The 23,179-nt window shown below is 55.2% G+C and overlaps 1 protein-coding gene across 3 annotated transcripts in view; it reads right to left on the reverse strand.

The window, feature by feature from the left end:
• Positions 1-8,193: 8,193 nt before the first annotated feature.
• COL26A1 (collagen type XXVI alpha 1 chain) overlaps positions 8,194-23,179 on the reverse strand; it is a 157,290-nt gene continuing 142,304 nt past the window's right edge. For 2 of the 3 annotated variants that reach the window (XM_081131653.1, XM_081131655.1), the window contains exons 5-13: positions 20,627-20,780; positions 18,326-18,424; positions 17,578-17,730; positions 15,583-15,666; positions 13,674-13,726; positions 12,496-12,531; positions 11,184-11,231; positions 9,303-9,387; positions 8,194-8,601 (exon numbers count right to left, since the gene is read on the reverse strand). In XM_081131653.1, coding sequence (XP_080987779.1) covers positions 8,441-8,601; positions 9,303-9,387; positions 11,184-11,231; positions 12,496-12,531; positions 13,674-13,726; positions 15,583-15,666; positions 17,578-17,730; positions 18,326-18,424; positions 20,627-20,780 — 873 coding nt within the window. In that variant the 3' untranslated portion in view covers positions 8,194-8,440. The remainder of the gene's footprint in view (positions 8,602-9,302; positions 9,388-11,183; positions 11,232-12,495; positions 12,532-13,673; positions 13,727-15,582; positions 15,667-17,577; positions 17,731-18,325; positions 18,425-20,626; positions 20,781-23,179) is intronic. The other variant, XM_081131654.1, reaches the window with a different exon arrangement.

The following is a 23,179-nucleotide window of genomic DNA, read 5'->3' on the forward strand; positions in this document are numbered from 1 at the left end:
AATTTGTACCCTCATATTTGTACCCTCACAGGTTAGAATGTTTTATTTCATTCTACTCAACAAGATTGGGTGATATAATTTTAAACAATCTTTGATAATCTGATAGGGGGAAATCTTATTGGTGTTTTAATGGGCATTTCTTTGAGTACCAGTGAAGCAGAATATCTTTAAATGTTAATTGCATACTTTTATTTCTTCTTTTGTACATTTCCTTTTGATCATTTTCCTATTGGAGTGTTCATTTTCATTGATTTGTAATTGCTTTTTATATATTGAGGTGTTAACCCTTTGTCATATTTTGTGCCTTGATTGTAGTTCCCCATAAATTTAATTAAATGGTTCTTTAAAACATAGAGTTTAAAATTTTTATGTGTTAAATTCTCTCTTATTCTTCCATATTTTTCCACTGCTTTTATGTTTAGAAAATCTTTACTCACCCCAAGATCAAATATTTGCCTACAGTTTCTTCTAGTTTTTTTTTATGATTTCCCTTTTTACGTTTAATTCTTTTAAATCCTCTGAAAGTTATATTGGAGTATGGTGTGAAGGAAAGAGCTAATTTTATTTCTTTCAAATAGCTAAGCAAATGTCCCAGCATCATTTATTGAATAATCTGTTCTTTCCCCACAGACTTGCAATGCCACCTCAGTAAGCTGAGACTTGGTAGTCGCCATGGTAACAGGGCTGCATTAAAAGCATTTGTTCTCACAAAGTGGAGGGCTGGTGCCCAGCAGGGCTCAGTCTGGCCTCACTGCACGTCTTCCCTAATTAAGATACACCTTTTGGTTTTGTCTTTTAAAAAAATTCTCCCTTTATAGCCACAATGTAGAAGGAAAATTAAGGCCAAGGCTCTTTCACGCTCAATCTGCTGAGTTGGGCATGCCAGTGTGGTTGCAGCGGCAGGGGGGCAAAGGATGGGAATCGAGGTGAGAAAGTGGACAGTGATTTGCTCCTATTATTTTCTGAGAACCTAGAGGTATATCATCAAGGTCCTTGAATAGCTGGAGGGTGGGGTAGGATGGTCATGTTGGGGAATGCAGCTCTAATGGAAAACAAAGCAGAGACTGCTCTGTTGGCCCAGCAGGAGCCCAGCTTGAGACCCTAAGCATCCCTTCCCCTCCTTGGATGGCATCTTCTGCCACCAACAGGCAGCAAAATCCATCCTGGAGCTTTTGGCCTTAGGTTCCTGGAGTCCACCTTCCTTATAGGGTATCTGTGTTTAGCCTTGGGGGCAGGGGGGACAGGGAGCAGGACCTGGGCCTGTACTCATCTGCCAAGAAGGAGGAGACCTTCTTACTTTGGGGAAAGTCCCAGGGAGCCTAAGCACTGTGGGGAGAAACCGTGAAGATGTTTGACTGCCACTTTGAACACTGGGTGAGTGCAAAGCCATCTCCTGCAAGAGGAGAGTGAGCAGAGGTCACAGCAAGCCACAGGAAGATGCAGAAGTCACAAGCAGGCAGAAACTCTGAGGCCGGACACAGAAAAACAGTGGCTGTGAGAGGGAGGATTCACCCAGAGCTGAGGTTAATCAGCAACCTCCTCCAGCTGCCCAGGCCCCAGGGATAAGTCAGAGCTGGCACTCTTCCCCTGGGACTTGACCCTACTCCCACCTGTCCTTGAGGTCCCCTGATATCCCTTGAGCCTTGCCCTAAGCCCCTGTTACTTGAGATACTTGGAGGGAACTGGGAGTGGTGCCATTGGCCTTCCACTTGACGTGTCTGCAAGCAGTGCTTTTGGCCCAGGGTCTCCAATCTTAACCACTAACCCCCTCCCTAGCCCTCCCTGAGAGCCCAGGTACCAAGGCCTGCTAGAGCACCGGTCCAGGTGTCTTTCCTCTTATTCCCTCTCTCCCTCTGCTCAACTGAGACAGAGAACAGTCTGAGGACCTGGTAGGTGAAGAACCTGGTAGTGGGAGGACCAGCACATCTCCTCCCCACTCACATCCAACAGGAGCATCCTTTGGGTGCAGGCCCTGACTCCTGAGGTCAGCCCTTCCCAGCCCTGTGCTGCGAATGGGCTCCAGGTGGGCTCAAGTGTTGGCCCTTGGAGGCTACCAGGGTGGTGCTGGGACAGCCAGAGACCTCAGCTGGGCACAGCTGCTAAGTGCAGCCCTGGTTATTTATCTCAAGTGCTGTGCAAATATCCTGTTCTCTGTGAGCTGTAAAGTGAGAAAGGTCAGGAAGTTCTACCCCAGTTGATAGAACAGCTTGACTTCAGGAGCGGCCAAGCCTTATGGCTGGCATTCTAGGTCACCCACTGGTACTGGCATTGCTGGGGTTCTTGCTGTGCCAGGAATCTTGTAGGGAGGACAGTGCTGGGGGGAGAAGGGTAAGTGACTCTGTCCCTGTAGAATCCTACAGAAGCCTCACAGATCAAGCCTCAGGGTTTGGATGAGATTTCTGGAATACGCTGATCCCACACATCTGCTGGGACCACAAGTCATCATAGTGGTTAAGGTGTAGGCTCCTGCTGGGCCATAAAGACTAATGAAGCATTGATATATGCCACATGGGTGAGCCTTGAAATCATTATGCTAAGTAAAAGGAGCTAGATGTAAAAAGGCCACACATTGTATGAATCCATTTGTATGAAATATCCGGAACAGGCAAATCCACAGGGACAGAAAGCGGATTGCTGGCTGCCTAGGGGTAGGGGGAATGGGAGGATTGGGGGTATTAATAAATGATACAGGGTTTCTTTGGGGGGGTGAATGTAATGTTCTGAAATTGATTGTGGTGATGATTGCACAACTCTGAATATAATAAAACCCCCTGAATTGTACACTTGAAATGGGTGAGTTGAACAGGATGTGAATTACAGCTCAGTAAAAAAAGCTAAATTACAAAAAAGAGGATGTAGGCTGCAGGGTTACATAGCTTGGGTTCAAATCCTGACCCTACCACTTACTATGTGGACATTGTTGGGCAAGTCACTTAGCAGCCTTGTGCATGAATTTGCTCACTTGCAAAATGAAGACAATTAAATCACCTGTTCCGTCAGGTTAGTGTGGGAATTAATACACATAATGGGCTCAGAACAGTGCCTGACACACAGTAGGCAGCTGCTCTTCCTAGTTCAGGGAAGCAAACCTTTATTGGACAAGGTGGAAAATGAGAGCCCAGAGAGGTTATGTGGCTTGCCCAGGGTCACACTGTAGGCTGAAGAACACCCTCCACCCCCAAATATATGTCCAAGTCCTAATCCCTGGACCCTCTGCATGTGACCTTATTTGGAAAGAGGGTCATTGTGGATGTGATTAAGTTAAGGATCTTAAGATGAAAAGATCATCGTGGATTACCTGACTGTTCATGAAGCCCAATGACAAGTGTCCTTGCTAGAGACACACAGAGGAAAAGATAGACATAGGGAAGGCAGCCATGTGAAGACAGAGGCAAAGGTTGGAGGGATGCAGCCACAAGCCAAAAGAACGCCTGGAGCCACTAGATGCTGAAAAAGGCAGGGAACAATTTTCCCTGGAGCTTTCGGAGGGAGCACGGCTCTGACAACACCTTGATTTCAGACTGTGGCCTCCAAAACTGTGAGGATACATTTCTGGCAGTTGTCAGAGCAGCTTCAGGAAACTTGTACAACCACTCAGCCCACAGTGCCAGGGCTGGGACTCCTGACTCCAGTGATCACTTGGGACCCTTCATTGCATTTATCTGTGAATAAAGAACAGCTTCAACCCCAGATACCATGAAGGTTCTGGAGGCGAGCTCTATGATCCCCTTTTACAGACAAGGACACTCAGGCCCTGTTGTCACTTGCCCATGTCACACACCCATGAATGTGGGAGCTGCGTAGACCTGTCTCCTCCAGCCACACCGCTCATTAGATTTACCAGCCCCTGCCTGGAACAGTATTTAATTTGCCTTTTACAATGCATCAGTTGCAAGTTCATTAACTGGCAACTGAAAGTTGTAGGTGATATTAGAATTTATTAATAACATTGGAAATAAATCTCCCTGGAATTCAAGTAATTAAAAATCTTGTGAAATCCTCTTTTTTATAATCTATAAAACAGGTCCGGAATTAGGTGTTCCAGAACCTGTGGGGGTGGTTAGGATTGCAGGTATGGGAAGTTGGGGTGGGGAGGGGCTTCTGTTCTACCCTAGGCCATTCTTGGATACCCTCCTGCCCTTGCCCACCACCCACTCACAAGTTAGAGACTGGCCCGCGTCTGTGCTCTTTCAGTGTCTTGGTCCCCCAGGCTCAGATGGGCAGGGGGGTGAGAAGGAGAGGGTCTCCTCCAGACAGTACAGTCACAGGCTAGGGCCTTGGGGCAACAAGGACTATGGCTGCTTTGGACCCCAGAGGAGGGGCCTGTAAAGGAAGTTGTCAGTGAAGTGCTGTCAGCCCATCCCACCACACACACACTTGTGCACATGCACACACGCACCTTCGCATGCTTGCACACATGTATGTACTCATGTATGTGTGTGCACACACTCATGCATGTACCAGGGGTGGGAGCCTGTTGGCATTTGAAAGGAAATGCTGGGTTTAATCTGGACGTTGGGACACAGGAGAGAAGTGTGTGCAGGAAGCAGCACCTAGCAAGAGACTGGGGAGCACCCTCAGGGGGTCAGGGGATAGAGAGCAGAGCAGACTTAGGGAGGAGACAGGCTGGGGTGGAGTAAGGGGTGGCCTTGCTAATTCTCCCTCATTAGCCCCCTGGGCACAGGGATGGGAACTCAGGGATGCCCTTCACTCTCCTCCTGCCTTGGGCTGACCCTCCTGAGCCCCCTCTGCAGGAGCTGGGAGAAGGGTAGTTTCAGGCAGTGGAGGTTGGCTGGACTCTGGACACCCAGTAATGGCATCTTAGCTGAGGGCACTGGGGGACTTGCTTCCCCATTCTGAGTCACCATTGGGCCCTTTAGGCTGAGCATTGAAGTGCAGGTTGGGGTTTGCACACATGAGCACAAGCATACTCACGGTACGGGACAGAATCAAGGACCAGAGTGTCCCAATCTGACTGGGTTGGGCTGCAGGGGTCAGAGAAGGTGATGCATGTGAGGATCTTGCCCAGAGCCAAGAGCTGTGGCCCTGCTGTGGCTGTAAGTGCCCAAAACTCCCTCAACCAGTACCCACAGGTTGACAGCGATGAGGCCAGCCAGTGAGAGAAGCCGTGGCCTGACTACCTGCCAGGTGCTGCCGTTTGTACAGCCGCAGCCTGAGGACAGCCTCAGGTTGCAGAGCCCAGGCTAGGGTCCAGGAACAGGGAGCCACTGCAGGTTCATGAGTAAGTGTGGGGTGCTGTCAGGTTTGCATTTCAGAAAGATAGTTCAAGCAAGGTGGAGGGGAAGGGGCAGACTGATGGTGAGAACTTGCCAAGGCTGCCTGTGGCTACCTGTCTCCTAAGGGTCAATTTCCTCTCCCTCCAGCGTTTGGGGTCCTCCAAGATCTGGTGCTTGGCAGCTGCTTCAGGGTCCTGTGAGAACTCCTTCTGCTTCCACCCCATTCTGCTCTGTTCATCACCCACCACCACCGGCCTCCGCTCACACGTGTCTCCCTTACGGTGCCACTCCTCGGTCTCTTGGTTTGTATGAACTCCTCTTTCCAGAACTCGGCAGCCAAGAGCAGCCTCCCCGAATCCCACAGACCTGTCCTGAAACCCACTTTCACTGTCGACTGGCTGTGTGATCTTGGGCAGGCCACTCAGCTTCTCTGGGGCTGATGACCCTCCACAAAATGGGGAAAGCAGCTGTGAAGCTGAAGGGAGGTGAGGCCTGCTGAGTGTTCAGCATGATGCCTCATCTCAGCCTTACGAAGGACCAGGTCATGTCCACCTCCTTGGAGAGAGCCTGTCCCATGACCCCAGCCCTGGGGACTGGGCCCTCCTCTGCAGTCTTGACCTGTCCACCTGCTGGCAGGGACCTCCCCTTGGAAGTTGGTTCCCTCCTGCACCTTTCCACCCCCAGTGGCTCTGAGGTGGGCTTGGGAGCACCTGGACATCCTGCTCCCTTCCTAGGGGCTCATTCCAGGCCTTCCTCCGACAGTGCAGGATCCAAGGCCAGGGGACAAGTGGAGGTTTCCCATATGTCTAAATATTTTAAAGTTATATGTTGCGTTAACCAGCTTAAATAAAATATGCTCTATGTTCCTCCTTTGACAAATATCCTTTACAGGGACCTAGATGGCCAGGTTGACTTCAGATTGCGACCTTGCAGAGTTATGTGCTGGAACACGACAGCTTATGGAGAGCCTGCCCCTGGCCCTTTGAACCAACACCTCCCCGCCTCCCTGCCTGCTTCCATCCTGTACTGAGGGGGTTTATGTGCATGTGTGGACAACCACCTGCACTCTGTTCAGTCCACACCCTCCCAAAGCAGCAGCCCCCTGGTCTAAGGGTGCATATGCTGGTGGTGAGTGGTCTGCCTTTAAAACGCAGGGAGAAGCCCATGCAGAGCCTGGGCTGGGGACCACCAGGGCAGCACATCTGGTGTCCTGGGGAAGCAGAACAGTATCTCTTAGGGCCTCATTCTGCCGATGGGTCTGGGAGGGTGAAGTGCTTCACTAAGGTGTAGAGGACTTAACTAGTCAGGTAGCATTAGGTCTGTGGGAGCCCCAGGGGGTGCTTGGGGCAGGACAGAGGCTCCAGTGAGCTAAGAAGGTGGCCTGGAGAAAGAGAAAGGGGCTCAGCCATCTGGGAGAAGTACTCACGCCTCTGCCAGCCCATCCTTTCCCTCCTGCATCCTTGCATGCGTGCTCTGTGTACATTTTGCCCAAGAGGTCACCAACGGGCCACCCTTCTCCTCCCTCCGAGCCTTGTCCCTTGCTGTCTGCCCTGCATGCAGAGTCCTTTCCTGTTTAGCTGACTCCTGCTGATCCCTGAAGATGCCTTTTTCCTCCATGGTCCTTCCTCATTAGCTGTCCCCTCTGCTGTATTGATATGACCCCGTGGCCACCTCCTGCCATATGTGTGGCACTGGCCAGGACTCACCTGTCTTCACATCCAGTCACACTGTTCCTTCTAGGAATAGCTTCCTGCAGCACCTGAGGGTCCCTATTGCCAGGCTCGCGAGGCCCCCCCACAGCCGCCCCCACACAATATGAGACCCCTCAGTGGGAAGAGCACCTTTATTGTCAGAGCGTCACAGGCTTCCTGCTGGCCTCTGACCCCCCCTCCACGGAGACAGGCCTGTGGGAGGCCGCACCTTAGCCTCAGGGACAGTTCTGCCTCAAAAGGGGCAGTCAGAGCCTTGAGGCAAAAGAGGTTACAGGGTGAGGAGCAGGCCGCAGCCTCCCAGGAGCACCTGGAGCACTGGGGGCCATCGCTCCTGCTGCGAGGGGAGACATGCTCGGGGTGGCGCCAGCACCTGTGAATCTGAGTCTGCTGCCCTCGCTTGAGTGTGGGTCCTGGCCCAGTGAGAGAGGAGCACCAGGGTGGCCAGGGTCACAGGGGACCCGTGGCCTTTGAGGCCTTGAATAACTTTGAGGGCTGTGGTCTGAGCTGCTCTGTCTGGGGCACCTGGGGTCTGTTGTGAAGCTGCCTGGGCGCACTGCCCTGAGGGAAGGCACATCTCCCCCAGCAGGCCTGGGACTCCTTCCTCCACTTCATCAAGGAGACATTAGACCTGTCATGTAATGCAGAAGTGGCCAACCCTACAGATCCTAGAGAGACTGGGAGAAGGCAGGGCTGCCAGGAATGCCCCTTGGGGGTGCATGTTCCCATTAAATCCCCCCTCCTCTGGTTCAGGGGAGGGCCCTGGTGGGGGTGGGCTCAGAGAGACTGGGAGGCATCAGTGGGCTATCCAGTTTGGTTTGAGGACTCCTGCACACCCAATGCTCCTTTCTCAATCCCCAGGCCCATGTGACTGCCATGGATTTATTGGAATTGAGGAAGGAGACCCAGGGCCCTGCCCTCCTTCCCACTGTCCAGTCCAGCCTCCCCATAGTCTTGTGCTCGCCCTGTCTGAGTTTCCCGTGAAGAGGGGAAGATGGCGAAGTAGAGAGTTCAGGAACTGAGAGGCCTAGGTCCAAATCCAGCCCCAGTCCTCCACGGCCTGGTGGCTTTGCAGGTTATTTGTCCTCTCCAAGCCTCTGTTCCCCATGTAAAGTGGGGATAACAAGCCTACCTCCTAAGGGTTAAATGAGACAATGTAGGGAGAGCTCCTTGGACAGGCCCAAATGTCACAGGAACTCAGTAAATGGTAAGTATTATGATTATTCTCAAATCCTGCCTGGCCCACCCAGGGGGTGGGAGGTGGGGGAAGGCAGGAATAAGAGCAGGGCTCTGCCAAGGGTGCTGGGCCCTCTGGACCCTGCCCCTGGAGGTGCCATCCATCTCCAAGGCCCCCAAGCCCTGGGAGCCAATGTTCCTCATGAGTATCCATGCCTGGAACCCAGTCCCATTAGGGGTGCCTTCAGGATCCAATGGCCACACAGGCTTCAGGGCTGGGTCTCTGGTGGGCTGGGCTTGTCCTGGAGAGTTGGGCCCTTACTTTCCACTGCTGGCCCGGCCAGTGCTCTTCTGCACAGGATTGGGGCCAAGCAGGGCAGCGAGGGAGCCATCGGGTGGTGCGCCACCACGCTTCATCTTGAGGTTGGCTCTCAGGGCGGCATCCTGGCCGGAGCCCCCCTCAGGGGAGGCCAGGGGATCTGGAAGGAGAGCAGGAGAATGGGCTTTGGGAGCACTGAAAGGAACCTTCACTTCTGCTCCCTGGCCAGCAAAGGGAGTGCTGTGCCCATCAAGGACAGGGTTTTCTACTCATGCATTCACTCACACACTCATTCATTCATTCATTCATTCATTCATTCTTCAACAAATGCTGACCAAGGCTGGGCTCCAGGCCCTGAAAAGGTGCCAGTTACCACCCTGCTACCCCATGGAAACCCTGCCCCATGAAGGAACAGAGGCTCTGAAGAGCACTGTGAGGAGAGAGGAGGTCGACTTCCCAGAAGTGAACTTGGAGCAGGTCCTGAAGTGGGAGTTGGTGTTTAGCAGGCAGAGGGACCAGCTGGAACAAAGGCATGGAGGTGGAGGGGGTGACTGGATGGTGGCTCTGTGTCACTGGACACCAGGCTAGGCTGGGAAGGGACTTAGGATCTGATGAACCTAGATGTCAGTCATGGGCAGCAGAGAGTCACTGAGAGTCCTTGAGCAGGGGAGGGACAGGGTCAGGCTGGGGTTTGGGGAAAACTATCCGGCAGCCAAGTGAAGGGAACGTGGAGACAGGGAGTCCAGAGACAGTGGCAGCCGTCATAAGGGCAGCAAGGAGGGGAAGGCGGGAGCAGAGGGAAAGTCCCAACTCCATGGCCAGCTGTGGCCTACCCATTCCTGGGCCCCGGTCACTGCTCACCGTGGATCCCAATCATGTGCTCCAGGATGAGGACCCTCTCTGCCAGGATCTTCAGGGCCTCCCGCAACTGCTGCACCCCCTCACCCTGGTGGGGAGGAAGCAGCGAGGGTCAGCGCCATTCCGCTTCGGTGTACATGTTGTCCCAGTCCTCCCCTTCCTGCCTCTTCCCTCCTGTCACCATCAATACAACAGCCACCATCCACCGCGTGCCAGGGATGGCGTTTGAATTCTTGTTCACAGACAAGGAACCTGAAGCACAGAGAGGGTAAGCAGCGTTCCCTGGACACACAGCCTGGAAGTGGCCAACAGGGGCTTCGCACCCAGATCTGTTCCCTCAAGTCTGGGCTCTTCCTGCTCCGCAGCTGTCTGACTGCTTCCCCTGTGAGCCCTTCTTTCTAGAAAATACCTTGCAGAGCACCTCGCAAGGACCCACGGCGGGGAGCTTTGCTGGTTTCTCCTCGGCACTGCCCGCCTGAGAGCCCACCTCCGAAAGAAAAGGGGAAGGACAGCCACCGCTTCTGGGGTGCTGCAGGAGCGCAGGATGGTGGCGAGTTTGCATCTCTGAGACCTGGCCTATATGTGGGCAAAGGACCTTGTGTGCCAGGACACGAGAGCAAGCTGATTTATTGAGAAGCAGGTATCAAGGCCACTTTGAAAAGAAAAGTGATGGTGAAGGGACAAGGCCCGCCTGGAGTCAGCAGCAAAACAGACACCTTTTGCTGGTTTAACATGGCAACTGTCATGACATTCAGATTAATTTAGCTTAAAACAAAACAAAAGAAAACCAAAAAGCATCCTACTAGGTTCCAGGAGAGGATTCCTCCCACCAGTGAACCAAAGTCCACCAGAAGCTGTGCTCTGGACAGTATCTGGGATGAGGGTATCCCCGGTGAGGAGCAGGGGGTTCAGGCCCCCCTGTCAGGGACCCAGCTGAGCCCTGTGTCCCTGGGCCACAGGTTGCATGCTTATGAAATGAGGAGGGAAAAGTCCCAGGTACCCTCTCAGTGGCCTGTGAATCTGTGCTCACGGCCCAGCTCGCACATCTTCCTCCCACTGCCTCCTGCGCCCACCATGGTTGCTCTGGTTCCAGCATCGTCCCCCTTTTCCAGTCCCACAAGGACCTCTGGAAGGTCTCTCAGCCCAGTCCACCTCCCACAGCTGCTTGCTTCTAATACCCATCTCACTAGATTCCACCCCCGCTTGGAACCTCCCCAAGCTCTCTCACTTAAGGGGAGCCACTTGCCTACTCAGGGGACTTATTCTCAGCTTGCCTCCCCTGCTGGGGCCTCCTCTGCTGGCCCCAGTACCCTTGCCCCCTTTATCCATCACCCCAGTCCCCCAGTGCCTCTCCGGCTCCCAGAAGGTAAAGGGTTCCCCATGGCCATGTCCTCACCCCGCTGCATCCCCCCCACACACCCCATTTGGGCCCCTGTGTGCTCCCATTCTCCCCACTGTCCTCTCTCACACCCACCAGCCATCTGTCCACCTGCCCCATGCATCCTTCAGTTTTCCAGCCCTTGACCCTGTGGCCACATCAGTGCTCCAGGTGCTGGTCATGAGAGAGCCCTGTCCCTGGAGAGGAACCCTGCATCCTGAAGCCTCCTCGGCAGGTCTGTGGCTCCTCCTGTCTTCTCCAGCAGGGGCTCCCCTGGCCCGCCGCCCTGGGCCAGTCACCCCATCTGTGCCATCCCCACAGCAGAATCTTCACACTGTGCTGTGATTTTCACTCATCTGTCTCCTACCCTGGGCTGGGACCCCATTTACCCTGTGGGAAGTGCTGGGGTCAGGGCTGAGAGGTGTCAGCACAATCTGTTGGGGACCGTTCTCCCACTAAGACACAGCGGAGGGGAGCAGGTAAGCAGGGGCCAACGGCACAGTTACCTCTGCGGCAGCTCTCTCCTCCTCTTCCCCCCTCCTGCCCGGCTCGCCCTAGGAAGAAAGTCACGCAGTCAACAGTGGCGCAGGGGGGTCTGGGGGGCTAGGGTGAGCAGAGCAGTGGAGGGCCAAGGCCCTGGTCACCCTGCGCAACCTCACTTGGGAGGTGTCTAAAGTTTACTTCAGGGGCTTAATTCTGCTTCTGGGGCAGGGGAGAGTCAGGTTTGGAACCTCATGAGCTTATGTTTTGGGCTCTTCCAGGGTTCAAGTCCCCTGCCTCTTAGGACTCTGCTTTCCTGTCCCTAAAATGGGGCTAGCCTCACAATAATATCTACCTGGTACTTACTCTTGTGTGACCTTGAGCAAGGTACTTGACCTCTCTGTGCCTCAGTGTTCTCTTCTCTACAATGGGGTAATAATAGTATCTACCTCATAGGCCTATCAGAAGGATTAAGTGAATTAGCATTGTAATGAGCTTAGATCGAGCCTAGTGCCTGGAACCAGAGATGCTGTGAAAGTGTTGTCAAACATTACTAGACAGGAGCCCGGGAGGAGGCACGGCTTTGGAGGCAAACACGCCTGGGTTTAAATCCTGCCTCTATGGTTGCCTTCCTGTGTGACCTTGGAAAAGTTACTTAACCTCTCTGGGCTGCCAGTTCTGGCAAATGGGGATAATAAAGCAGTCTTGCTGGGTTGCTGTGAAGCTTAAATACACTATGGATGAAGAGCACCTCCACTGTGGCTAGCACATAGTAGGTGCGCAGCAAAAATCCATCCTTCCTCCCTGGCCCCATTGCCTCTCCTCCTCCCCTCCCCGCTTCCCCATAAGGCTTTGGGCATGAAGGAGGTTCTCCTCCTAGGTGTAGGAGTTGAGGTTCATAAATTCTTGTTTCTAAGAATGGAAATTAGAAGTCAGCTTTCTAAGCCTCTTAAATTCTGGGAGGTTCAGAGTCAAGAAGGGATGTTCTATCTAGGTCCATAACACGTTAATTAAGGGGTCCCTGGAAGAGACCTTGGAACTCTCATCCAACCCGCTCTAACAGGAGGCTATTTCAGTCCTTGCTCACACTCCCAGTGAGGTGGCTCCTCACCTCCCAAGGTCACTCCTTCTCAATTTGGGCATCTGGGGCTGCACTCAGGTTGCCCCTTTCTGTCCTCTGCCCTATCCTGGCTGAGATGGATAAGGCCATGTTTGGGGAGGTTGTGGGGCTGAACTCGGGTAAGGCTGCCTGGGAGAGTTCCCACCCACCCGGTACCCTGGGCATGCACCAGAGCCCACTGCCCCAGGTGTGGCCTATCTAAATAGCCCCACACTTACAGATGGGCCTGTCATGCCCCGCTCTCCAGCCAGGCCCTGCAAAAAATCAAAGCAGATTAGTCCTTGCCTGCCCTCCTTGGCCAACCCCTCAGCCCTCCCCTCCTCATGCAATGGGCTCTGGATCTGAAAAATAGGACGAGAGGACAATGGCATGGAGGAAATGGAAAGGCCACACATGGGGGCCTCCCAGGCTCTAGAGCCACCTTCCTCTGGCTCCTAAGTGAGCCTCAGCTGAGACCTCGGTCTTCTTATCTACAAAATGGAGCAATCAGAAAAGGGGAATAGATGGCAAAGCACACATCCCCACCCTCACCCCCCACGTAAGAGAAAGACCCTCAAAGACTGAATGAGAGCAATGGTGATATCAAGGGAACCACACGTGGACTCCATCAGTGCTCATGCCCAGCTGGAAGGCTCCCAGAGTCCCAGTGTCTGACACAATCAAGGTCCCCGGAGATGTTTGGTTCATGAACAGCATTTATTAAGGGTCTACTCAGGGTTTGACATTTTCTATCTATTATCTCCTTGATCCCTCACAATAAACTTGCCTAGAAGGGATTTTTATCCTCATTTCACAGATGGGGAAACTGAGGCCCAGGGTCAGCAGCTGGAAATTGGCACAGCTAGGCTTCAAACCCCAGTCTGTCTGTCCTGCTGAGAGGAGAAAGTAGGGGCCACCTGGTCTTCCATTGCTGTCCCTTCTCACTCCTATCTGAGCCCTGTCTAGGAGGACCTCCCCCCAAATCCTCAGAGGCCTTGATTCCTTGGCAAGGGAAGGAGATGACAGTTAGGTCACCAGACTGGCCCCACCGTCCACAGTGAAGCCACAGTCCAGCCCCTCTGTGATGAGCAGAGGAGGCTGTGGATATTCTGACACTGTCAATATTTGAGCTAACCTTAGCCATGATGGAGGCCCAGACAGGCCCTAGCAGTGGGTCCTGGAAGAGCTTGTCCACTGTGGAATGATGCTGGCATAGAAGAAATGAGCAGCAAAGAACACTGCTGCTAATAAACCAGAATTTCATGCCTACTTTTCCCTGGGTCCCACCTGGGCCCAGGTGGAGACCGGCCAGGTAGACTGGTTCCTTCCTGAGCAACTCCTGCAGGCAAGAAGCCTGGCTCCTCCTTTCCTAGGAAGCCAATGCTCCCTCACATGCCTGAAATAGGAGAGGCCTTACCTGGGATCCAGGTGCACCTGGGGGTCCTGGGGGACCATGTGGTCCTGGGGGACCTGTTGGCAGAGTCACCGATGGTTAACTGGGGCCAGAGCAGCCCTCCTCCCCTCTGGAGAGGGACATTCCCACCCTCCCACCCCAGCCCCTGCCCTGGGTCTGTCTCCATGGGCAGCAAACAAAGATTTAGTGAATGAATTTGGTGAAGGAATGGGGAGCACACACTCTTGCCCAAACTCTTGCCTGGGTTACAACTGCTTCTTGATAACACCCTCCACGTGGACACCCAGAGCCCACCGCCACCCACTCTCTCCATGAGGCCCCTACACCCCAATCTGCTTCTCCTCCCAGGGCCTCTTCCATGGGGCCACTGTGCACCCTGTCCACAGCCAGCCAGTCTCCTGGCAAATCTCTCCTGGTTCTGGCCCTCCTTGGGACTTTGGACCGGACTCCTCCAAGGTCATCCTTCTTGCCTGGGTTACTACAACTGCTTCTTGATCAATCACCCTCCACGCGGACACCCAGGAACCAACCGTTCAGTGAGATCCCTCTCAGTTCCTCCATAGTCCCAGATACCCTCCCAGAAAGTCCCTCTACTTCTGTGCCTTTGCCAATGCTGTTCCTTCCTCTTGGAGCTTTTCCATTCCCTCCACATCCCTGCAAATTTTTCCCACTGGTCTTTCCTACTAATCTCAGGCTGAACGTCTCCTCCTCCAGGGAGCCTCCCCAGCACCTCTCCTCTAGGCAAACTTCTGACATGGACCAGCCACCACCCTGGCTGCGGTCAGTTTCCATGTCTGATTGCCTCATGGGTCAGAGAAAGTCCATGGTCAGGCGAGGCCACCTGTGCCCAGCTCAGGAGGCAGTGTTCGTGACTGAACTTAGAGCACGCTTGGAAGAGTGAGGCCCTTGTCCCTGCCTGTACAGGCCTGTGCCTCCTGAGCTGCAGGGAGGTCCCTGATGGGCTGTACCAATGTGCCCCCTGATGCTTGATGACCTGCAGGAAAGTGCATCCCAGGTAGGAGCACATCTTGACTCAGTTTAAAAACAACCCTTCTTTCCAGTCAGCAAGTCACCCGAGGCCCAAGTGCTCTCAAGCTCATTCCCTCACCTCATCTGAGCCTTTGCTCAATGCCACCTTTGAAATGAGGCGTGCCCTGGCCTGGCCCTCACCCAGCCCTGCTTTCCGTCCATCACCCTCTCAGATCTGTGGACTGACTTATGGTGTTTGAGTCAGGTTTGCCCTCTTCCACTACAGTAAGTACCAGCAGGACAGGAGCCTTTGTTTTATGAGCGTTTGCTTTGTGAGAGGGACCTAGGACACTGCCCAGCAGATAGGATTTGCTCAGTGAGTATTTGTAAAAGAGTAAATGATAGGGAGTGAGTGCTCTGGGCCTGGGGACATCCACATAGCCGGGCAGGCAGGGCTTTGGTGGCCTTGGCCCCATACTCCCCTCTCCTCCAGTGAGGACCCATGGAGGGTGGGGGTCAAGCCAGATCCAGGGTCACTGAGCCCCAAAGCCTCACTGAGCCCCAGGGTCATCCCTTCCCCCAGGGCTACTGGTTTCTGCCTAAAGGCCAGGGGCCTCGCGCCTCTCATATGCCCCACCCGAGCTGCTCCTGTGCTGACTTCATGTGCCCCAGGCCTTGGCCTCCGCGCATCCCGGTGCATCTACTACCCTGGTCCACATGAGGGCAGCTCTGAACTGCTTTATGTGGGCACCAGGAACTTGGGGCTCCTGTGTCCAGTCCCACAGATGAGCTGCCAAACACCAGTTTGGGGCAGCCCCAATCCTCAGCATCCTGCCAAGGCCACTGGCCCCCAAAAGGCCCCCCCAAGGCGCCTTGGCCAAGGCTAAGCCCAGGAGGGGGTACCCAGTCTGGGCCATCCTGTGCTGCTGCCCTCTGCACTTACCTGGAGGGCCAGGGGGACCCCGGGGTCCTGGGACACCGGCCAGTACCGTGTCCACGGCCGCAGAAGCCAGCTGTGAGTCTCCATCTGCAGAAAGAGCAGATGGCCTGTGACCCGGCAGGGTGGAGCCGGCAGAGCTGGGAGGCTGGGCCCGAGGTCCCCCAGAGTGGGGATGGGCACCCCGGACCCCACTGGGCCTCAAAGCAGCCCTGGCAAACAGATGCTATTGCTCCCACTGCTCAGAAGAGCACACTGAGGTCAGATCAAAGGGCAGCGAAAGCCCAGTGGGCTTCATATAAAGGAAACTCCTTCCTGAACATTCCAGACCCTTAGACTCACCTCCCCAAAGCCCCAGGCTGGCACTGTCTTTCAGGGTCTACCCCACATGCCTGTCCCGATGCACCCCACTGGTTCACTCATTTGGGGCCTTCTCTAGGAAGCCCTCCCTGCTCACCACTCTGAGCTGCCTCCATCCGGGCTCTGGGGCAAGGTGGGGTCTGTCTAATGACCTGTCTCCTCGGCTCCTCTAAGGTGAGCCCCGTGTGACTTCACCCTGCCCATCCCCAGAGCAGCTGGGCCCAGGAAATGTCTGGAATGAGTGTGGCTACCTCTGCCCCTCCTTCCACACAGGGAAGCCTGGACTGTCCTACCATAGGCCTCACAGCAGGCGGGCCCCTGAGGGTACTCAGTCCTCACCAGTTGTTTCCACTGGGACACCCCTATCTTCCCAAATGTTCACACCCCAAAGGCTGCCCTCCCTCAGGGACCTCAGGGCTGGGGGAAGGAGGGTCCTCTCTGAGGAGGGCTCTGGACACTGGAGGTGGTAGGGGGGCAAGGTCAGACACAGGGCATCATGGCCAGGCCAGCAGCCCTCGGATGGCTCCTCATGGCCCTGGGGTGTGGGCTGCTGAGCCCTGAGACTCTCAAGTGAATCACAAGTGCCATCCGTTCCCTCCCTGCCCAGGGGCATCTCTGAGCCCATATGCAGGTGAGAAAGCAGAGTGTTCAGTGAGTTAACATTCGCTCCATATCCCTGTAGAGAGCCAGGCCCCTTCCCAGGCCCTGCCCTGCTGGCCCGGCCCCTGCACTCACTGAGGACAGCCCAAGACCCCCAATTCACTTGAGGATGAGCCCCCCCTCTTGGTTCAGGCGATGGCTGGGGGCTGGCTGTGTTTTACAAGCCCAGAGCAACTCCATCAAGAAATATTATCATCCCTACTTTACAGATGGTAAAACTGAGGCTCAGAGAGGAACAGTGCAATTCAGGTCCAGGTCTTAATACTCAGGTGAGGGCTGTGCTGCCTGAAGGGACAGAGCACCAGCAGGACAGGGGTTGGGGTTTCTCTAACAGCTGACAAAAGGTCCCTTCCACCACAGTGCCCAGGATGTGCCCACTCATCCCCTCTCCTCAACGTTTTATGTCTATGATGTCACTTTGCTTCTTATAAAACCCTTCCAGGTTGCCCAGGACACTTAACAAAAATGATGTTCCCCAGGGGCCTCAGCTCCCTCAGCCGGGCTTCCCCAGGGCGGGCAGTGTTTCTGGAAGCTCAGAGGTGCCCTCTCGCACCAGCTTATGGCCCCTGAGGGCAGGAGTCTGCTTTTCTCACTGCTGTATCCCAGTGACTACACACAACAGGTGCTCAATCAACACTTGTCGGATGCCCTGCAGTGAGGGGACTTGTGATAAGGAGATGGGGTCACAGAGGACCTCAGTGGTGCTGCCATCACCAAGGAGGGAAACTGAAGCCAAAGAGCAGAGTGACCTTTGGAGGGGTCAGGACCCCAGGGGTAGGAGCTGAGCACCAAGGCAGGGACAAGTCATGCTGGGGTGGGGGTCAGTATCGGTCCCTCAGGGATCCCCGCCTGTCCAAGCCCACTCCCAAGCCAAAACCCCACTCTCTGATAGGTCCCTTTACCGGTCCTCTGGGGAGGGCTCATCCTCCAGCAGACAGTGTGGCTCAGGCCTGCCCCCCCCCCCCCCAGGCCAGCACTCACTGTCCTTGTCGGTGGGTGGCTGCAGAGAGTAGAGAACGCCTTGGGGGCCATTTTGAGGGAGACCCGGGCTGCCTGCTGGGCCGGGGGGACCAGGGGGTCCAGGGCGCCCCATCTCTCCAGGAAGCCCGCGGGGCCCTGGTGGCCCCAAGAGGCCTGCAATGGGGAGAAGAGGAGTCATGTGAGGGCTGAGCCTGGCAGCCAACATTACTGACAGGAAATAGGCCCTAAGGGGACAGGGTTGGCAAGGGTCAGTGACAGTCTCTAGACCGCAGTCTCCCTAGAGGGCTGTCTTAGAATGTAAGTAAAATGGCTTCCCCCTTCCCTGCCCTGTGCAGAGGCACCCGTGGGTCAGCTGGTGGCAGGGGGAGGAGGCAGGGACGGCTCTGGCCTGATGCCCTCTGCCCCCCCCCCCCAGGGACCTTAGCTCTGGAGCAGGAGCGCCAGGAGTGGCAGCCAGCCTGATGTGGGGTCACTCCCTGGCAGGACCCAAGAGGAGTCAGGGGCTCTCCTGAGGTGTTTAAATGATTAAGAACAACCCCAAGCCCCTGGCAGCCCCACCTCCACGTTGGCACCCACAGCCCCCAGAGCCTTCTCTTCTTCCTGCAGCCCAGGGTGAGAACAGGCCCTAAAGTGCCCTGGGTGGGCAGCATAGGGTGCTGGTGGGTGTATGAAATGATTTCCCTGCTTAGACTGGGGAGAAACCCCAGTCCCCATTCCCAGGGACAAAGGACAAAGTCACTGTCCTTACCAGGAGGCCCTGCTGGGCCTTTCTCTCCTGCCTGGCCCCGGTCACCTTTGGAGCCTGGGGGGCCTGCAGGCCCTGGTGGTCCTGTCTGCCCCGGGGGCCCTGGGAAGAGAATGAGATGAAGCCTGAGAATACTGTGGGCTGAGCTGGTGGCTCCTGGCCCGACCACCTAAGCTGTCTGGACGGACCTACACCCAGGAGCCCCGTCCACCTGAGGCTGCCCAGAATTGGCAAAGGGACCAGTCAGCTCGAGTTAGTCATTATAGTTGACATACCATTTTTGCACCGATTAACCTCTATGATTTCAAGAGCTGTTGTTTCCATTTGACAGGTGGGGAAACTGAGGCTCCAAAAGGTGTGGTCCCCTTGCTCAAGATCCCAGAGCCAGAGTGTGGATAAGTCCGGTTCCCTCTCTCCATGTCCTTATGTCTCCTGCTCAGAGTTGGAAAATGGGCTTGTGGCAGAGAGCTCCCCCTAAGGCCTCTTCCCAAGACTCCAGGAAGCCCCAAAGGACATGCCTGCCCACCTCTGGAGTCTCCAGACCCCACGGGTGAGTGAGAGGAGATAAAGACGTAAGAGGCCCACCATGTGGCAGGGGGACAGCCCCTTCTCCCTCTGGAATGCCTGGAGCGAGTGCTCAGAAATGCTTGCTGGACTGATGGAGGGACCTGAGCTGGCTCTTAAGGCCCTTCCATCTCTGACTGCATGTGATTGTGGCCTAGGAGGAAGGGCTTGACCGGCTGCTGGTTTGGAGAGGCTCCACCTGTGCTCTGGGATTCCAGGAGGAATCTGGGTGTCACCATTTGTAGGGTTTGTTCGCCACCTGGTGGCCATTCCCTGGGAATGCGCAAGGTCTGGCCCAGAGCCCCTCCCAGCCTTCCCCTCCACCTGCAAGGAGTTAAGGCCTGGGTCCTCCCCAGGATGAGAGGCCTCCTTCTTTCTCAGCCTCAGAAGAAAGATTTGAAGAACATGGATGCGGTGCAGCCCTTTGGGGTGAGACCTTGGGGACAGTGGCTAGAGAAGTGGGCCAGGGGACCCAGAGTGAGAGGCTCCCCCACACCCATTGCAGGCCTGAGCTCGTCCCTCCTCCCACAGCCTCAGCCCCTCATAGGAGTGCAGAATATCTGCTCCTCCCCCAGCCCCAGGACTGGCCACTGGAGGCAAACTGTCCCACTGCTGGGGGTCTCCCTCCCAGACTTGCTCCAGCTCCCAGGCAGAGGAAGCAAGGGAGGGGCTCGGGGCGTGTGCTCAGAGCAGAGTCTGGGGATTGCAAAGAAGCTGGGGGCTCAACTGAGAAAGAGGAAGAGAGGAGAGGGAGGGAGATCATGGCCTCCAAAGGGCTCCAGTGGGGCCAAGAATCATGGGGACAAAGAGCCCCTGGCTCACTCACTGGGTAACCCCAGGGGCCACTTCTCTGAGTCTGTTTTCTCCTCTGTAACCCCAAGCTTTATGAGCTTACCAGAATAACGAGGAAGGATGTTCACACTAGGGTGATGTGAAATATTTAATAACTGGTACAGCGTGGACACTGACCAGTCAGAAGGGACACCAACCTTAAACCCCTGAGTTCAGCCATACTGACAGGTGCCAGCTAAATGTCCACTCAGGTAAAGGCCCAGCACAGTGGCCAGTACAAGGCAGGCATTCAACAATTCGAGCTACTATTACTACAATTATTACTACTATCTGTAAGCTCAGAGAACAGAGTCCTGACCAATGGACGGAGGCTGCAGAAATAAATTTTTATCCCTGATTTTACCATGTGGAGGGAAGGGAGAAAATAACAGGACAGCAGATGTCCTCTAGCGAGGAACCCACAGAAGGTGGTAGGAGGCAGTAAGCTCCCCGTCCCCGGGGATATGCAGATAGGGGCTGCTGTACAGTGAGCCAGCCAGGGAGTGGGATGGGCTAAGCGCCTAAACGAAGACGCTAAGGGGCGTCAGGGCAGCAAATGAGGACAGTAGTTGGGTTGTATACAATAAGGAATGGGGGGTGGGGGGGGGCTGTGACAAACTGCAGAGCTTGGACAAGATCTGAGAGGCAGACATGACTTAGCTGCAGCCAGTTGTTTCCATGAGGGACTGTTAGCCCCAATGGCCAAATCCTCCATTTTTCTAAGAGAAGCCAGAAATCTTCATTTTTATGTGAATCCCCCAGTGTTTAAATGGTAGCTCAAATTTTTAAAATGCCATGCAGGCTTTTTTGACCCAGGGCCTAGTGTGTGACCTACTTGTGGACTCCCTGGGAGGCCATGCCTGGGACCTCTCTGGCTGGTCCGAGCCCTCTCTTGTGGGCTGCACTCACCAGCTGGGCCTGTGGGCCTTCTTCGGGGCCCTGGGTGGGCAAGAGGGATAGCGTCAGGGAGGAAGTCCTCATTCCAGGGTGGTGGGGTGCTCTGGGGGGCCGGCAGGTCATTGTCCGGGCTTGAGGGCCGCTCTGCTGCTTCCAGCAGGAGAACCTGGGCCAGAGAAGGGCAGAGGGTCAGGCCCGGGCCAAGACAGGGACACGTGTGGACAAGGAGAGTGCCCCATGAGACCTGCAGTTGCCCCTGCTGGGTTGGGGGTTGACCCTCCTCAGTGGGACCAGCATTCATTCCACTTGCTAGAATGCTCTCATCCCTGCCCTCCTCTCATTTCAGGAAAGCCCTCCTGGACCCTCAGGCTCAAACAAGTCCCCATTGGACACTTTCAGAGTCCCTGTACATTTTTTCTAGAGTGGCCATTACTGGGATTGGAGGTCTGTGGTTGTTTGAGTAATGACCATGGTCACCTCCACCTCACTGGCTCCTCCAAAGGTGGGGACTGGGCATGCTTGTCCCCCACACTGCTTGGCTCAGGGCATAAACAACATGGTCAGGGAATGTTTGTGGATGGATGGACAGATGGCAGGTGGGAAGGAGGGAGGTAAATAAGGAGAGGAAAAAGAAAAGGAAAGAGACTGAGGGAGAGAGGAAGGAATGAAGGAAGGAAAAGGAAGGGAGGGAGGGAGGGGCCTAGTGTGGTACATGAATTTTAGTAGGAGCTCTGGGAAAACAAAAGGAGGCTGTGATCACTCAGGGGCAGCCTGGAAAGCAGCCTGTCTTCTCCCCTTGAGGGAGTCAGTGGCCAAAGACTACAAAGTCCCAGGGCCTGGGCAAGGAAACTCTCCCTAATTCCCTTGAGCTGGGAGCCAGGTCTCTTGGTCCCAGCAAAACCCCGCTGCCTCTGAAGAGGCCAGCAGGGGGCGCTGTGTGCCCAGGATCAGGGCAGGGCAGACCAGCAGGTACCAGAACCTAGGTAGGCCCACCCAGGTAGTGTGGCAGGAGAGGGCACTGGGGTCCCTCAGCTGTATTAAATGGAGTCTGGCTTCCTGCTCATACCCAGTGGTGTGTCCCTGGTCCCATTGTCCCATCTGACCAATGGGGAGGAAGAAGTCTGGTGTTTCAGATTCACTACAGCTCTTGGGGTCCAGAGCCCTGAATCCTGCTAGAGTACTAACCCCTTACTTTCCCCATGATTAAGGGGGTCTGGGGATGGGGCAGAGGGTGGTAAGGGTGGGCCTGTCTGGGGGGCCCGCTGTTATCATGATCACTGATTCCACAGGCACTGTCACCCAAAAGCATCCGTACCCCAGCTCCCAGGCATAAACCCCCACCCTGTCCCATCCTGCACTCACTCCCTAGGACTCCACCTCCCCACTTCCAGGAGGGTCAGGACCTGTGCATTTGGCCTTTCCCAGGCCCCACCCCAGTGCCCCTCTGCCTGCAGTCACATGTCTCCCCTGGCCTGTGGCCCCAGGCTCCACAGCAGCCTCTTGCCTTCCCTACCTCCATTTGCCCCCTTCACCTCCGGGAGCCCCCCCACCCCACCCCCCACCACACACACAGCAGTGAGATGAAGACCTCATGCCAAATGAACCCTATCCAGTACCCGTCCAAACCACCAGTGTTCCCATACAGGTGCCCATCTGCCTCTCCTGGGCCTCACCTTTGGCTCCTCCACTCTGCTCCTTTCTAGCCACCCTAAATGACCCCTAGGCCCCCTCCTGACCCAAGACACCCTACCTCCAGCCCCTTGCTCCTTCATGGTCCTCTGCCAGCCCTGCCCTTCCCTCCTGAGGAAGATCCTGAGACTCCAGTGAGCCACCTCCTCCTCCCTACAGTCTGTCTCACCCTCTGGGCAGAGGGGGGCCCTCCGTTCCGCCCCTGTACACTCACTTTGTGCCAACGGCTGGCTAGAGCGAGCGGGAGCACAGGTTAAGTGCCACCTGCAGCTAGTTTGAATTCTGGCTTTCCCATGTGGCCGCTGTGTAACCTTGTGCAAGCATCATGACCTCTGTAAGCCTCAGTTTTTCCATCAGCAAAATGGGGATGATAACAAGCTACCTTCACAGAGCTCAGGCCTGGCCTGGGCTGAGGTTTCCCAGGAATGTGGCAAAGGGTCCTTCTAGGCACCCGCAACCCCACCAGTTCTGCAGTGTTCCTGGGCCTGGGTGACAGTCTCTGAGGATCCTTGGGAACCAAGTGTCTCATCTGTGTTGGGTAGCTGGGCTCCTGCCCTGTGAGGCTCCAGTGACTTCTTTGAGCCCCTTCCCTATCTGATCCTCACAAGACACCATGAGACAGGAAGGGTCACTGTGGCCACATCACAGGCAAGGTGGAAATAGAAGTTCAGAGACCACAAGTGTCTTGCCCAAGGTCACTCAGGAAGCAGATAGTAGGGCCAGGGCCCCATGTGATGCCTCGTTCACCTCTTCACATCTGGGCCCACAGCCTCAGCTTTAGCAGAGCTTCAGGAAGGCCAGGAAAAGGGGACCAGCTGGCTCAGGTCACACAGCAGCTTCGAGGTGGAACCTTGTCTCCTGATCCCGGAAACCCCA

The sequence above is a fragment of the Miniopterus schreibersii genome (genome assembly GCF_964146895.1).
Source record: "Miniopterus schreibersii genome assembly, chromosome: 3".
In the NCBI taxonomy this organism is placed as follows: domain Eukaryota; kingdom Metazoa; phylum Chordata; class Mammalia; order Chiroptera; family Miniopteridae; genus Miniopterus; species Miniopterus schreibersii.